Raw genomic sequence first — 15,807 nt, 5'->3', positions numbered from 1 at the left:
CAGTATTTAAAACACACACACACACACACACACACACACTCTCTTCTTGCACTTCTAAATCTGGAACCTGCTCTATCCCTCTAGTATTAAAACCTACTTCTCCAGGATGAAATACCCAATAAAGTGTTCATTGAACAACTCCACTATTCCCTTTGCATCAGTCACTCTCTTCCCATTTTTATCCATTCTTCCACAGTCATTTCTCCTTCTACTGGCCACAGCAAAAAAATTCCTTAGGATTTTCTTTGGATCTCATGGCCAATCTCTTCGCATATTCCAGTTTTGCCTTCCTTATCATTCTAGTAACTCCTCTGGCCTGAGTGTTATATTCTTCATGCATCTGCTCTCTACCCCTCTCTTTATATCTCTTCCATAACCTCCTTTTTACCTGCAGTTCTTGTTTAATATTGTTTGTCATCCACTTTACAACAAATTGTGTTCTCTTCTTCACTCTCAGTATACAGCTTGCTTTTGATGCTAATAAATATTCTTTCACAAGTTCCCAAGTACTGATGATATCTCACCCTTCCAATTCCTCCCTCGATGGAACTGCCCCGTGGAAGTTGATATCTAAGACTATTATATTCACCTGCTTTATAATTCAACATACATTCCTTTCTCTTTAATACTCCTCCATGTCTATTTGTCTTCGAAGTCAAAACCACATGATCACTCTCTCTCTCTCCAACTGGGGGCAGAGATGCCATCTCAGTTATAATCAGCTTTTCTGATGCTATAACCAAATCTAAAATTTTTGAACCTTGCATTCCTTCTACTGCATGTTACCTAACACATTTGTCCCTCAATAATTCCAAAAATTCCATTCCCTTATTACTACATGCAGTTTCCTCTTTCCAATTAATACAGCTGTAGTTAAAATCTCCCATAACAATCATTCTTCTTGCACTTGTCAAACTCAACTGCTAAACATCTCCTGCTCTTCACCCTCTATGCACCCTGGCTTGTAGCAACACCCCACCAAATAACCTGTCCTGTCCACATCTACCTCACACCATATGCTTTAAAAACCATTAGTGCCATTGCCCTCCAAATCCTCCACTGTGAGAGGAAAGTCATCACTTATCATAAGCACTTATCATACTCCACTACTGTGTTTTCCCTTCCTATCCTGTCGAAATATGCTATACCCTGCTACTTCCTTTATTCCAGATACTCCTGACGTGAGTATGAAGAATCAAGACATTGTCACTGTTTCTATACCTATCATTATCCCTTCCAGATCCCACTGGATTCAGGCATTACCCAATGTATTCCCCCTTCTCCCAAGCACATTACCACAAGAGGTCACCCCTGCTACCATCTACCCTGATAATTCTAGTTTCCATTTATTGACACACTGACTTGTTCAGAGAACACCATTCTCTCCAGATGTTTACGTCCTTTCATTATCCCTTCCAGATCCCACTGGATTCAGGCATTACCCAATGTATTCCCCCTTCTCCCAAGCACATTACCACAAGAGGTCACCCCTGCTACCATCTACCCTGATAATTCTAGTTTCCCTTTATTGACACACTGACTTGTTCAGAGAACACCATTCTCTCCAGATGTTTACGTCCTTCCTCATTCAAATGCAAGCCATCTCTCGCATACAGTTCCTTTCTGTCCTCAAATGCCCTCTAAGCATCCACATATTCCAAACCTCTCTTATGACGTCCTGGCTATTATACTATTCATTATTGATGCTTTTTTCCCATAACTCTGCATTATCATACCTGGGCAACACACTATCTTCCCTCTCTCAGTCTTCTTCCATACAACCCCAAGCATGAACCCTCAGATCTCTTGCTACCTGATTCACACTGCCTCTCAAATCATTTATGCCCACTATTACAATCATCTCATCTATTGTTCCTCCAGGCAGATGCTCCTCAGGCATTCCATCTTGCACACCACAGATCATCGAGTCTCCATACATCACACCTCTTACCACTCTGTTTCTTTCTTGCTCACTTGCATCCCTCACTCGTTCCCTTTCTCCCTCTCTCTGTCTCTCTCCTCTAACACTTTTTTCTTTCATTCCTTGCAAACTTGTCCTGTCATTTCTCCATCCCTGGTTCCAGCACTCTCTCGCATTTTTCTCATTCCCTCTCTTTTGCTCGTTCTCCAATTCTCTCCCCTTCCATCATTCCCATAACTCTCTCACCCCTACTCTGATTCACTTTGCATTCACTGTTTCCAATCACCTAATCTTATCCTTCACACCTCTTAGCTCATTCCCAAGACATTCCACTTCTTTCAGTGCATCAATCTCTCTCTCTGCAAGCTACCTACTTTTGCTTGCCATTCATCCTCCCAATTAATACCACCTTCGAAATCCTCACAATGTTCCAACTTACTATACTCCCTACTTTTATTTTTTCATTCACATTCACGTCACCCTCAATCATGCTACTCATCTCTCTCTCTCTCAGTTGGTATTCACCTATTTTTGACGTAACACTGCCAAGGTCTGTTAAACTAATGTCTAAATCATAAAGTTCTTCCCGTTTTCTATATTTTTCACGTGCAAGCACTTCCTGATCTCTCACCTGCCACATATCTAACTGCTGGGATGCATACATGTTACAAGTTCTGCATACTACAAAATTCCTTAGTATGCTGTGTGAAGCCACAGCATCTGCTTTATTCCTCATAGTTCTTTCTGACTTTGCATCATCTGCGAACAGCTGAGTATTCCTTTCAAACCTAACCTTCCCCAATATCAATAGCATACAGATTAAATAACAATGGTGTTGCCTTGCTGATACCTTTCAGTGATAGCCAGTGTCCAATTCAATGCAGTAATCTAATATCTGACCCCACTTGTTCTAGTTTAACTAGCAACTTATCATTTGGCATTCTATCAAAATCCTTTTGCAAAATCTAAGTATACTACTGTGTATCCATCTCCTTTGTCTAATGCACATCTCTTGAAATAAGTAGATTACTAAAACATGACCTTCCTTTAGTAAATCCATCCATCATAGAGAATACCACTTTGTCAACCCAGTTCTGGATCCTGCTTTTCACTAACATCTCCAACACTTTAGCCACAACATCTGACACACAGATTGGCCTATATTTTGAAGCTTAAGTTCTGTCATCCCTTTTTTTTTATTTGAAGGGATACAATCTTGCCTTCTTTCCACTTGTTTGGAACTTGACTGAATATAAAACTCATATTAAACAAGTATGTTAAGGCAGATATCAACTCCCTGGCATGTTACCTCAAAATACATGATGACATATAATTAATTCCCATAGCCTTATTAACATCAACTTTACTCAATTCTACCTATACTTCTTGTTCACTCACAGTCAGTCTTTCCTCCTGCCCTTCTATTGCTCTCAAAAACTCTGGATGCTGTGACATTTACAAAGATGTGAAACACCTTAATGAATTGCTCATTTAATATCTCAACTATATCTTTTGCAATGGTTAATCGTTATAGCATTATACCATTTTCTCTAGTCATTGTTATCCTATGATAATTGTTCTTTTTTCTGTTGGTTACATATCAAAAGAACTCCCTATTTTTTTTTTTTTTTTTGCTTCATTAGCTAATTGCTGCTCATACTGCACTTTCGTTTCCCTTACAAACCAAGTCACCCTTCTAGTTTTTTGCACTTCTCATGGAACTGATTATTACCACTCATCTTATGTGGCTTCTTATTGCCTCTTATTTTGTATTGCATGCTCTGTTTCTTCATTCACCCATTTCACACTTACTTTATTTAAACTTCTGGCCATTGGAATGCATTTAAACATTGCTTCTACTAGATAATTTTTGAATAGCAACCATCAGTATTGATCTCCTTTTCACCCAACTCCTGATTTCATGCTACAGCTGCAAGCAGCTGTCTTCTGAGTTTTTCATAATCACCAGCCTTGTAGTTTGAATTACTGTATATATCGGTGTTATAAGACGACTCTTAAATACTACAGAAAACCCCTTGAAATCATGGGTCGTGTTATACGGTGAGTATAAAAAGGGAAGCTTAATTTCTTTGATGAACATTTAGTTAGTTACAGTACATCATTATATAAGAAAATAGGCAGTGTTTATAAACAAATCAGATTAATTTTTTGTTACATAAATTTATTTAAAATATTACAATAGATGTAAGTCTTAAAAAACAGATAATAATTATTAACAATTTTCATGTTAATTTTCTTCATCATCTGTTGAAAATAGTTCTTTAGGTTCCTGGATCCCAGTTCGAATCCGGTGAATTAATTTCGTTTTTATCGTCATCAGTGTCCCACAACAGATTATCTTCCATACCATCCATAAGATTAGAGATACCACTTTTTAAATGATTTTATTACAGTCTCTACTTTTACTTTATTCCATGCTTTGATGACAAAATTGCAGAAAATATCAAGTGATACAGTGTGCATAGATCCACTATTTGTAAATGATTTTTCACCAGTCAACATCCAGTTATTCCATTCTTCTTGATCTTTAAATGGTTTGTTCAAGCAGACGTCTAGTGGTTGCAATATAGAAGTTAAACCACCTGGTATAACAGCAATTTTTGTGTTATTTTTTTCTAGAAGACTTAGTATTCTCAGTTAAATGACTACAAAACATATCCCATACTAATAAACTGCGTTTCTTCATTATACTGCCTGGTCACATGTTCCACACATTATTTATCCATAATTTCACACCATTTTTGTCCATCCATCCTTTTTCATGAAAATGTACAAAAACACCTGAAGGAAATTTTCTCTTAGGTTTAATTTTACGTTTGAAGATGATCATTGGTTTTAACTTGGTTCCATCAGCCAAACATGACAACACAACCATAAACCTTGTTTTTTCATGACCTGTACTTCGAACTAGCACACACTTTACTGCCTTTAGACTCCACTGTTTTATTGCTTATCATATCAAAGGTCATAGGAGTTTCATCCATATTTCCAATATTTGACAATAGAAATTTATGTTCTTGTCTCAACTGAATGATAAATTTATGGAAACTGGTTAGTTTGTGGTCAAGATCTGCTGGTAGGTTTTGAGCAATTTTTGTTTTTTGTCGTATTACCAGATTTTGTCTGTTCATAAAATGATTACACCATCCTGAAGTAGCTTGAAATTCTATACTTTCATCCGGATTTAGTCTTGACCATTTTAGTGCATATACTCTAATCATATTTCTTGTAACACGATAACCATTCTGCCTTTGTTCGAACACCCATTCTGAAACGTGATTTTCCAGTTGCAGCCATCGGGTGATTCTTGTTTTCATTGCACATTTTTTCTTTGACAATTTTTTTTAAATATCTTCTTTCTTCCTCCGTTCTCTTACCATCTTCTTGGTTATGTAAAACTTTCTTGCAGCAGCACAGTTATTAGTTTGCATTGCCATTTCAATTACCCTTATTTTAAATCGAGCTTCATACTTTCTTTGTTTTGTTGCTGGTTCTATGATTTTAAATGATAACAATTTTAATAATCCTAAAATTAAAAAAAAATGCAAATAATTAATTAAAATTGGGGCTAATCACTTTTAATTAGGGTAATTCACGTAAATACTAAATCTATGCTATGAAAAAAAATAACGGATATAACAACAATACCTAATGTTGCATTAATACAAGAAAGAAGAAATTGGGGGGGTCATCTTATACAACCGACATAAGCTTAAAACCTAAAAATAGCCTAAAATTTAGGCCTCGTTTTATGTGCCGGTCATCCTGTACGCCGACATATACAGTATATCCTTTCCTCACAGAAGTCCTCACGTGCAATCACCCAGGTAATCATATCATGGCACTCTCATCACTGGAGGGAGATTTGACACCTCATTTATAATGACATCCTCTGCAATGATCAAATCCAAGACCCTCAGTTCTCATATACTGCCTGAAGCTTGACACTCAAAAACTCAAATTAATTTTCTTTACTTCCAGATGCTATCTGATCTTCCAATCTCTATTGCCCTAATTAAAATCACCCAGAATGATCTCCTTTGCTTATTTGCTTATACATTTCATGGTCACTACCCTTCATGTTACCAAATCTACAGTAATATCTAAGTATTTCATTCTATTCACCTCTTCTCATACCATACTGCATCAAAACTAGTGTCACTGCTTCCCTTTGCATCTCTACTTTGCATGGGCACCTTTTCTATTTTCATGAAAAACATCATACCCTTCCATCTCTATGCCTGTCAGGATGTCATCTTCATCCAACCATGCCTCACTTATTTCAACTATTTTTGGGTGAACAGATGCAATCAATGCAACAATTTCATTCCCCTTGTTTCTGATACTTCTGGCATTGTTATGCAGACGTAACAATTCATTCTGGATCTATAACAAGTTTCACTGATGTGACTTCTACATGTCTTTCTTGATCCATTCTTCTTCCTCATTACCAATCACAAAAACCTCTTCATCAAACCCAATTTTTCCTCCTACATCTCAAGCCATCCCATTCCTTTCTTGTCTACACACAAACACATTTACTTCCTCTTTAAGCAATGACCTTTCTCACACTTTGTTCCCCTGTCCACCTTGAGTCACCACATTCCATGGCTGTTATGCACACTTGTTCTCTCATTCTCTGCACTCACTATCCACTTCTCCATTCATAAGCATCACTTCAAAGCCCTACTTCCGTACTCTTCTGTTTTTCTACATTGCTTCTTATTGCTGAGATTCATTCTCTGCACTCATTATTCTCTCTTTTAGCAGTAGTCTCTCCAGATAACTCACACTCAAATCATTCAGATAAAGTCCATCACTTTTTTATAGTTCAATTCTTCTTTCCAACTCATCCCATGTATTCACAAACTGCACTATTCTTTTTTATTCACATATTTCTGCTGACATTATTCACAATCTTTGTTCTCTGCCTCAACTTATCACTATCATACCCAGGCAACACACTGTGTACATTTCCTGTCACTCTAGTATCATTTTTTTTTTCTTCTCAACAATCTCTTGATATCTTGTCTTGCATTCTCCTTGTTTTCAGTCAAGTCATTTGTTCCTACTAAGACTACCAACTCATTTGCTTGCTTACTCCACACATCCAATGTCTCAGTTGCCCTACACTAACCTACAAGGCACATAATGCCTTGTAGGTTAGTGTTTTCTGTATGCTGGTATTCTGAGTTTGTTTTGTAGGTAGTTTTTTATGACTGTTCCAGTTTAGATCAGTATTGAATAAGCTCTTGTAAGTCGTACATCCCGAGGATAAGGTGACTAGTCCTATGCCTCCCGGTATATCCTATAGCTGTATCTCGTGTGTTCACAGGGCCAGTTTGCCTGCTTGCGGGAGGAAAAACCCCAGATAAACTGGGGAGAAAAACCCTGCTGTCCACACTCAAGACCGGCTAACTTGGCGATGTCTGAGAAAGATCCTTAAGCTCCTCACATTGGCGACAGGAATCAAACCCAGGACACTCCTTTCCCCAGCATATGGTTCTGAAGGCATAGCTACTAGGCTAGCCGCATGGATGCAACAGTTTAATATCTTGGTTTTTGTTAATAATATATAAATGCAAACAATTAAATGAAATTTGTGATTGCATATACAAGTTTTATTCTTTCAGCTTAGTAATGGAATTACATGTGTTCATTTGGGGTGGGGGGGAGGTTCTCATTTACATAGTAACAATTTTTGATACTTCAAAAACATGCCAATAAGATTTTTATTTTATTATTTAGTTTGCAGGTCACTTGGAATTTTGAATTTTTAAATTGAACTCTCTCACAAAAAATAAAATAAAAATAAAAACTTACTGCTAATGTAAATATTATTTTTTAAAAAAAAGCTAATAATATGGAGGTATTAGATAAAGAACAGATTCTTAACATGAAACTTTGCAGCAGTGATTTTCAACCTATATTATAATATACAGGTGATGATAATGATATTAAGTTTTATTTTTATTATTATATTTATAGGTCATCTCAAATCTAAAAAAAAATGTCTGAATCACCATTAAGTGCCAGGATTGTTATGCAGCAATGCTTAAAAGCAAGATTACAAATCATCCCACCTGGAAATGACAAAGTAGATGGATCAGAATTTTTAGAGGTAGTATTTATCAATTGTCAATTTTTGTTTTTCTTTTTTTTCTCTTGCATATAAAAGGCAGAAGAGTCTATAGCAAACAAATGCCATGTGTAGGTAGGATCAGTTGATATTTTCTTAAACTGTTGCAAAGTGTAGTCCTTTGGAGATGCTTCATTAGGGAGGTCATACCACAGAATTGAGGTGGAAGGAATGAAAGATGACATGACTGGGAATAGCAGGTTCGGTGAGTATGCAGTTTGACTATAAAGGAATGTTGAGCAGCTGTTGCTCAAGTTCCTACACATCTGGCAGATGGGAGGCATAATGGATGCAAGTTCTGTTGAACAATGGCTATGGAAATATCTGTAGAAAACACACAATGCAGAAACTGATCTTCTGTGGGAAAGTGGTTAAAAAGTCTCTAAGTTTATTTATTTATTCATTTGGAGTTTCCTCCCTTTTCTCCCCAATCCCTATTGGGGCAAGTTGAGCCCCCTAATGGGGGGGTAAGTATTTTATGGCTGTAGATCCGTGTGTGTTCACGGGGCCGGTTTGCCTGCTTGCGGGATAAAACCCCAGATAAACTGGAGTTTTTCATCAATTTATAGAAAGACCGGCTAACTTGGCTATGGCTGAGGAAGATCCTTAAGCTCTTCATGTTGGCGACGAGAATCGAACCCAGGACACTCCTTCCCCAGGCATATGTTTGCAAAGTGCAAAGCCACTAGGCTATCCATGCGGACAGTCTCTAAGTGAAGTGTCATTAATCAACTGGACCATAGATGGCGAACCTATGGCACACGTGCCAGAGATGGCACATCCGAGAATTTTGCTTGCACATCAACGATTTACAGGTGATATCCTTTTTCATATGCTTATAAATTATTCAGCCTTTTTTTTTAATTGTTACAATATGTACAATTTAAATTTTGTTTTACACGAGAGAGCAGCTATGAAGTGCATATGATTGGTGTTTTATTAACAAAAGATCGTGTGACCCAAAGACAAAGGCAACTGACTATTGTTGTGTTGAAATACTAATTATCTTCAACTGAATTCTATAACAACTGAAACTGTCATAACAACATTCACTATATATTTATTAGTTTTAACACATTCACGAAGGGGTATCATTTGTCGTTCCAATGGAACTTCTCATTACCAGCAGGCCTAACTTACAAAATTTCAACCCTTGGTTGAATTTTATTGCTGCTTATTAACTCACACAAGCATTATATGGCATGTTTCAATTCATGGTAGAATTTTATTTGAGGTGTAGACTTTGTGCTCTGTCATAATGACATCGAGAATTTCAAATGCAATAAAACAAACACTTATTTCATGTAATTGAAAAATTGGACAATAGTTTTTAGTTAGATACTGTGTTTCTGATGCAGCATGTAGTTTTGCTTGAGTCTATATATACACAGCATAGTTTCTGTGCCGTTTTTATTCCAGCTGTCGGAAATTGCACTGTTTGTTGAGAAATAAAGGTTTATTACACAGACTGCAAAAGGCTGTACCTTATTCAGGGATACAATTAAACTACTTGTTTTTCTTGCATCTGCAGTGTAATGGCTGTTGGGGAAGGCATGTTGTTAACCGCAGGGAGCGAGTTACTATCGCCTCGACGTGAACATGCTCAAACATTAAATTATATATTTAGTTTAATCCTTTATCCAAGTGTAAGCTAACAAAGTTTGCGCCTGAAGTATCTTCAGGACTGGGGCAACTCGTGACAAAGGCAGACTGACTTCACATCATTTTTCCGTAGTATCCCATAATGTAAAGCACATCTCCTTGTGGACATGTATAATGCTATGCATAATGGGAAGGGTCACTACCCAGACTGGTTTCGACCTTTATTGAGGTCTCTTCAGTGAGAGCCAGACCCAGAGGTGATACCAAGGTTGAAGTAATGCAGAAGTCATATTTTCCTATACCAGTTGCCAAAAGGTGAAACACTTCCAACATCTTTCTCTAATCCAGAGTAATTTAATAATAAAGTGTGAAAATATGACTTCTGCATTGCTTCAGCCTTGGTATCACCTCTGGGTCTGGCTCCCACTGAAGAGACCTCAATAAAGGTCAAAACTGGTCTGGGTAGTGACCCTTCTCATAATGTATAGCATTATACATGTGCACAAGGTGATGTGCTTTGCATTATGGGATACTAAGGCAAGTGATGTGAAGTCAGTTCACCTTTGCCACGAGTTGCTCCAGTCCTGAAGATACTTCAAGTGCAAACTTTTTTGCTTACACTTGGATAAAGGTTTAAACTAAATATGTAATTTATAGTCTAACCAAGTGAAAAAAGTTCCAATGTTCAAACATTTTTCATCTGTGAGATATATGCAAAACTTTTTAATGTCTTTTTTTCATAAAGTGAAATCAGGGGTACGAGTTATACTCGACGACAAGTTATATTCGAGTAAATACGGTAAGCATTTTGCCGACAAGTTGACATCCTTCTGCTGCTTCCCCTGCTCAGCTGACTTCTATGTTGAGTTACAATGCATAAATATTTTCTCATTACCGTTTTTTTTCAAACCAGTATCATTAAAATCAATTTAATAATTCAATAATCAATTTTACACTGAATAATATTATGAATTTATACATAAATAAATATTATAAATAAAATAAAATATTATTTATAAAATATTATAAATAAACATATATATTATAAATTTATAAATAAATAAATAAATTAAGTTAGTTTTTAATTTTCTATTAATTTTTCTCCTATTAAAAACAGCCTGGCACGTCAGAAACTCAAATGGTAAATTTTGGCACATGCCGCCACGTCAGCAACTGATTTGTAAATTTTTGGCATGCGCACATAAAAAAAGGTTTGCCACCACTGAACTGGACTGTCCTTTTCTGAACAGCATCAAGAATTTTTAGAGAGGTTTTAAGTTCACCATCCCAAATATGAGAACATTATTCCAATGTTGGTCAGATTTGGGATTTATACAGAGTATGTAACTGTTCAGTACAGATATACTGTCTTGAGTGGAAAAGGATGCCAAATTTTTTGGAAGCTGATGGTGCTATAGAAGTAATATGATTGTTCCAGAAAAGGTTTGAAGTAAGAGTCAGTCAGAGGAGAGAGATTTGGTCTTGACTGTTGAGCTGAGCATTATCAAAAGTTAATGAAGAAGATCTGATATCTTTTTTTACAAGAAAACAAGCAAAACTTCATTTTGGAAGCATTGAAATTGACTAGGTTGCTTTCACCCCAATCAAAGATACTGTAGAGATCAGTGTTCAGGGCACTTCTTAAAGTTAATCTTGAAGCTTGAGATGCTTGTGCACTGCGAGGCTTGTCATATGAGTAGCTTCAGACAGTCTACTAGGCTCTTCGTAATCATCTATCTGTAGTTTCACATATATCTTTTCTTCATGGAACCTTCATACGAGTGGCTATCTCCTAGGTGACTGCTTCATGAACATCCTAACCAGCTGGTGTCAGATGCAGTATCTTGTTCATGACCACATCCTCTGATGCAGTAAATCATATTTGTTCTCCATGGCACTAATTCTCTGTACGTGTTCTCTGTTACATACTAAGATAGTTGTCCCTCAGAAACTCAAATTCATTTAGCTCCCAGATGCTCTTTTCAGTGCAATGCATATTCCCATAATGTTCACCATCCACACATATTATAAACCGATAACATTCTAATAATATCGTATCCTATCTACCTCCACTTCATGACATATTTCCTCAGAACCACCATGACTATTCCCTCACTCATTGCATTTGCATCTTGAATAGGCACAATTCCTCTGCTGTCATCAGCAGCACTCCACTCCTGCCCTTTTATCCTTACAAAAAATACCATACCCTTCCTTCTCTATCAGTATCAGATAGAGCATCTTTATCCAGTCATGCTTAACCTATACCAATGATTTTCTGTCAGATCAACTAAGCTAGTGCTAAAAATTCCTGATAACCCTGGTATTCTTTATAAACAGAGTAGCTCATATTTCATTGTATAAGCAGCCCAACTCCTGCTTCTCACCTGTAACTCTTTTACACCAGATCTTGATCACTCCCATTTATGACAGCCTGTCCTGTTATTCCCAAACTTGTTTTTTATATATCCCAGTCTATCTCATCTTCTCATGGCAGTCCTCACTCACGCATTCATTACTGTTTCTAGGACCCATTCTTTTAAGTGTCTCTCTGTCCATTCACAACTACCTCTTGAATCTCACTTGAGTTACTTACCCATTCTTTTATAATTCCTTTTACTACTTAGTTCTTTATTCACTTTCAATTCTTCTGTTACTCTTTACTTTTGGTGAGTTAGCAGAAGAGAGTTCCTGATAACTAATGCTTCCTCTGATTTTTTTGCAGCTGCATGGACCTGATACTGCTCTGCACAGAAAATTTTTACATGACCTGATGACTGAGAGGCATTTTAAAAGTTTTTTGTAATGTGTATAATAACATACTTAGCTTCATGTGATAAACAGTTAGTCCACTGGTAGCTGCAGGGCAGTAATTCAGTGCACACAAGTGTGAGGACATTTCAGTTACTGCATGGCCACACATCCACACAGTTTAGAGGAAGCATTGCTGACTTGCCAAACTCACTCAAGTGCAATTCATCACTTACATACAGTTCCATCCAGTCTTCAAATTCATCCTACACATTTACAAACTATACTCCTTTCTTCTTGCACATTTCTCTCAACATACCATCATTCATCATCTTTACATACCATCTCAACTCATCACTATCATGTTTCAGTAGCACATTGGCAACTTTCCCTAATCCATTATTATCTTTTGTTCTCCTCAGCTGAAACTTGAAACACTATGCTTATATCTCTCTCATGTAAAACAAACCTTATGCATATTCTCATTTGCAGCTGCTTTAATAATGGAATCACCATACAATGGCACTCTTGAAGCATTGATTACCTCTTTCTGTTTTCTGTCATCACTCACTTGGTCCACTCAGTAATGCTGTTTGATATCTGTCCACCAGTAGTGTAATCTTATGTTTCATATGCTTCATTCTCTTCTCATTTCTCATTTAAGGTATTTTTCTATAAACCTATACTTTATTATCACTGAGTTGAAATTAGTTGCTTACCATCATTTATACTTTCTTTCTCACATTGTTTAGGTAAAAGTTTACAAGGACAGCCTTCCTCCTAATAACCAAGACATAAGCAAAACCACATGACCTACAACTACATAACGTCATGTGGCTGATTCATTGGTTCATTTACGTTATGTTTACTTGAGGCAGTTTATTTATTTTTTACTGAAGTTGCTTTGAGTTATTTTTTTCATCATATTTCTTAATAGTGTTTCTTGAAATGAATTTATTCTAATATTATTGTGTTCTTGTTTGTTTGTCATGGAATATTTATTTTCATAGGTTTTTATTATTTTTTTTACTGTTTTGTGTTTTATTAGGAATTGGAGTTTATGAATGTGGAGTTGTACATTGGTGTTTTTTTTTTATTTTTTAGAGAGTGGGTGTGTACACTCACACATGCACACACACATTGTTTTTTTTTTTCCCCTCCCCAGTGAGGGAGTAGGTGTGTTTGTTTATTTTGGAGAGAGGCAGGCTAGAAGTGGTTTTCATATTAATTTTTTTGTTTTTTCATTCAAGTTCTTCTGGTATTGACTTTCTGTTGGAATGGTGATTTGTTCACTTCACTTTATTCATATGGAGTTTCCTCCCTTTTCTCCCCCATCCTTATTGGGGCGAGTTGAGCCCCCTCATGGGGGTTAAGTATTTATGGCTGTAGATCTGTGTGTGTTCACGGGGCCAGTTTGCCTGCTTGCGGGATGAAAAACCCCAGATAAACTGGGGGAAAACCCTGCTGTCCACGCCCAAGACTGGCTGACTTGGCTATGGCTAAGGAAGATCCTTCAGCTCCTCGCGTCGGAGATGGGAATCGAACCCAATACACTCCTTTCCCAGGCATATGGTTGCAAAGTACAAAGCCACTAGGCTAACCGTGCGGACGTTCACTTCACTGACTTTAAATGATCAGGTTAGCTCTTGAGAGCCTGTGGCTACTGCTGGTTTTTCATATTTTTTCAAATTTTAAGGTGCTGATTTATTTGTTTCACCGATTTTAAATTGTCAGATAGTTCTCAGGAGTCCATAGCCAATGGTGGTTTTTCACAATAATTTTTGTGTTGGTGAAAACATTTCTTGTATTGGCTTTTTCATATTTTGGGGTATTTTATTTTATTTTAATAAAATGAAATAATCGCGTGGAGATTATTTCATTATAGGAGAGGCCTCAAGAGCAAACTGACAATTTATGTTGGTATGGATGATTGGCTTTCCATGGTGTTGTCTGTTACTTTTATTTCGTTTAATCTTCTGAGTTGTTTGTGAGGTTAATTATTTGATTTATTTGAAGTTGTGTAGTGTTTTTTTTTTTTTTTTTTTAAAACACTGTGTCAGTGTTTGTATTCCACTGACAGTTCTGCTATCAAGAATATTTCTATTTAACTTTTTTTTTTGTTTTCTTTGTTTATTTCTAACTATGCTTTGCATTTTCTACATTCTGCAAATTCCAGTAATAAATTATGTGGAAATAACAATTTGGAAAACTTTTCTCTATTCCTTTTTGATTTCCTAGTTTCTTTTGGTTGTTACTGCTATTGATGTCAATGGCACTTGTGGTGTTTCGTCTCTTCCTAGTACTGAATGTTGCTTTCTTTTTTAATTCTTTCTGTTTGTTTCTTGCGCTAGGATTCCCATTAATGTTGAAAGTATTTCTGTTATTTCTTCTGTTGGTTCTTATCCTGCCTCTCCACTCAATAATTTTCATTGATGCACATATGTGAATATCTTGAAATGCTTGTTGTCATCTGCTTGCTTTCTTTTATAAATGATCATTATGGGTAATACATATATATATATATATACCGTATTTGCCAGTGTATAAGATGCACCGGCCTATAGGACAACACCCCCTTTTTTGTACACATTTTTTAGGAAACAAACTTTATCATTGAATATTATAATGAATTTACAGTATTTCAAATATAAAGTAATAAGTAGGTCTACTTTCAACAAATACCTATCCAAGTATTCAGTTCTGCCTCAAGTTCTGGCCATTTTGAAGTTCCACTTTGTAGGTTATGTTTACTGTGAGTTGCTTTTTTTAGATCCTCTTCCTGATTCTGCCAAGTTCTTATCATGTTCTCAGTTGTGGGTAGCACGAAATGCCTCTCTGCAGCCCTGCTTCCATGTTATTTAGAATCTGCAATCACACGTAGCTTGTATGCAATATTGTAGCAATGCCGATGTTTTTTTCATAATTTGTGAAGAAATTTAGAGAAAATTTAATGGCAGAAATTTATCACTGTTCACAACAACCGCAGCAACAATTGGAAAGTTTAAACGAATAGGAACACAGCTGTGATCATCGATGACAGCGCAAGCGCATCCACTGAACTCTACGTAACTGGAATGCTCTCACACACACTGCAAGGAAGCAAGAAAGAAATCATGTAACTCGGAACAGAGAAAATTTCCAGAAATGAAAGTAATAAAAAACCGAGTATCGGCGTATAAGATGCACCCTGTTTTTCAGACCTGTTTTCAAAGAAAAAAGCGTGTTTTATATGCCAGCAAATATGGTATATGTATATATATATATATATTTTTTTTTTTTGGGTGCTTAATTTTTAAGGGGTGCTTAAGGGTCAAAGCTGTATAACTGAGAGGAGACCTCCACAAAGCCTTTAAAGGAATGCGGAGAACCGACC

General features: G+C 36.5%; 1 protein-coding gene across 3 annotated transcripts in view; it reads left to right on the top strand.

Moving 5' to 3' along the window:
- The window catches only part of LOC150102643 (D-aminoacyl-tRNA deacylase 2-like), a 91,962-nt gene that overhangs the window by 9,847 nt on the left and 66,308 nt on the right, over positions 1–15,807 (top strand). For all 3 annotated transcript variants that reach the window (XM_090399086.1, XM_090399087.1, XM_090399085.1), the window contains exon 2: positions 7,931–8,063. In XM_090399086.1, the coding sequence (XP_090255212.1) occupies positions 7,953–8,063 (111 nt within the window). In that variant the 5' untranslated portion in view covers positions 7,931–7,952. The remainder of the gene's footprint in view (positions 1–7,930; positions 8,064–15,807) is intronic.

Source organism: Typopeltis vanoorti, chromosome 10 (assembly GCF_054136105.1).
Source record: "Typopeltis vanoorti isolate ZY-2024b chromosome 10, IOZ_Tvanoo_1.0, whole genome shotgun sequence".
Taxonomy (NCBI): domain Eukaryota; kingdom Metazoa; phylum Arthropoda; class Arachnida; order Uropygi; family Thelyphonidae; genus Typopeltis; species Typopeltis vanoorti.
This window is presented reverse-complemented; position numbering and strand designations above follow the sequence as displayed.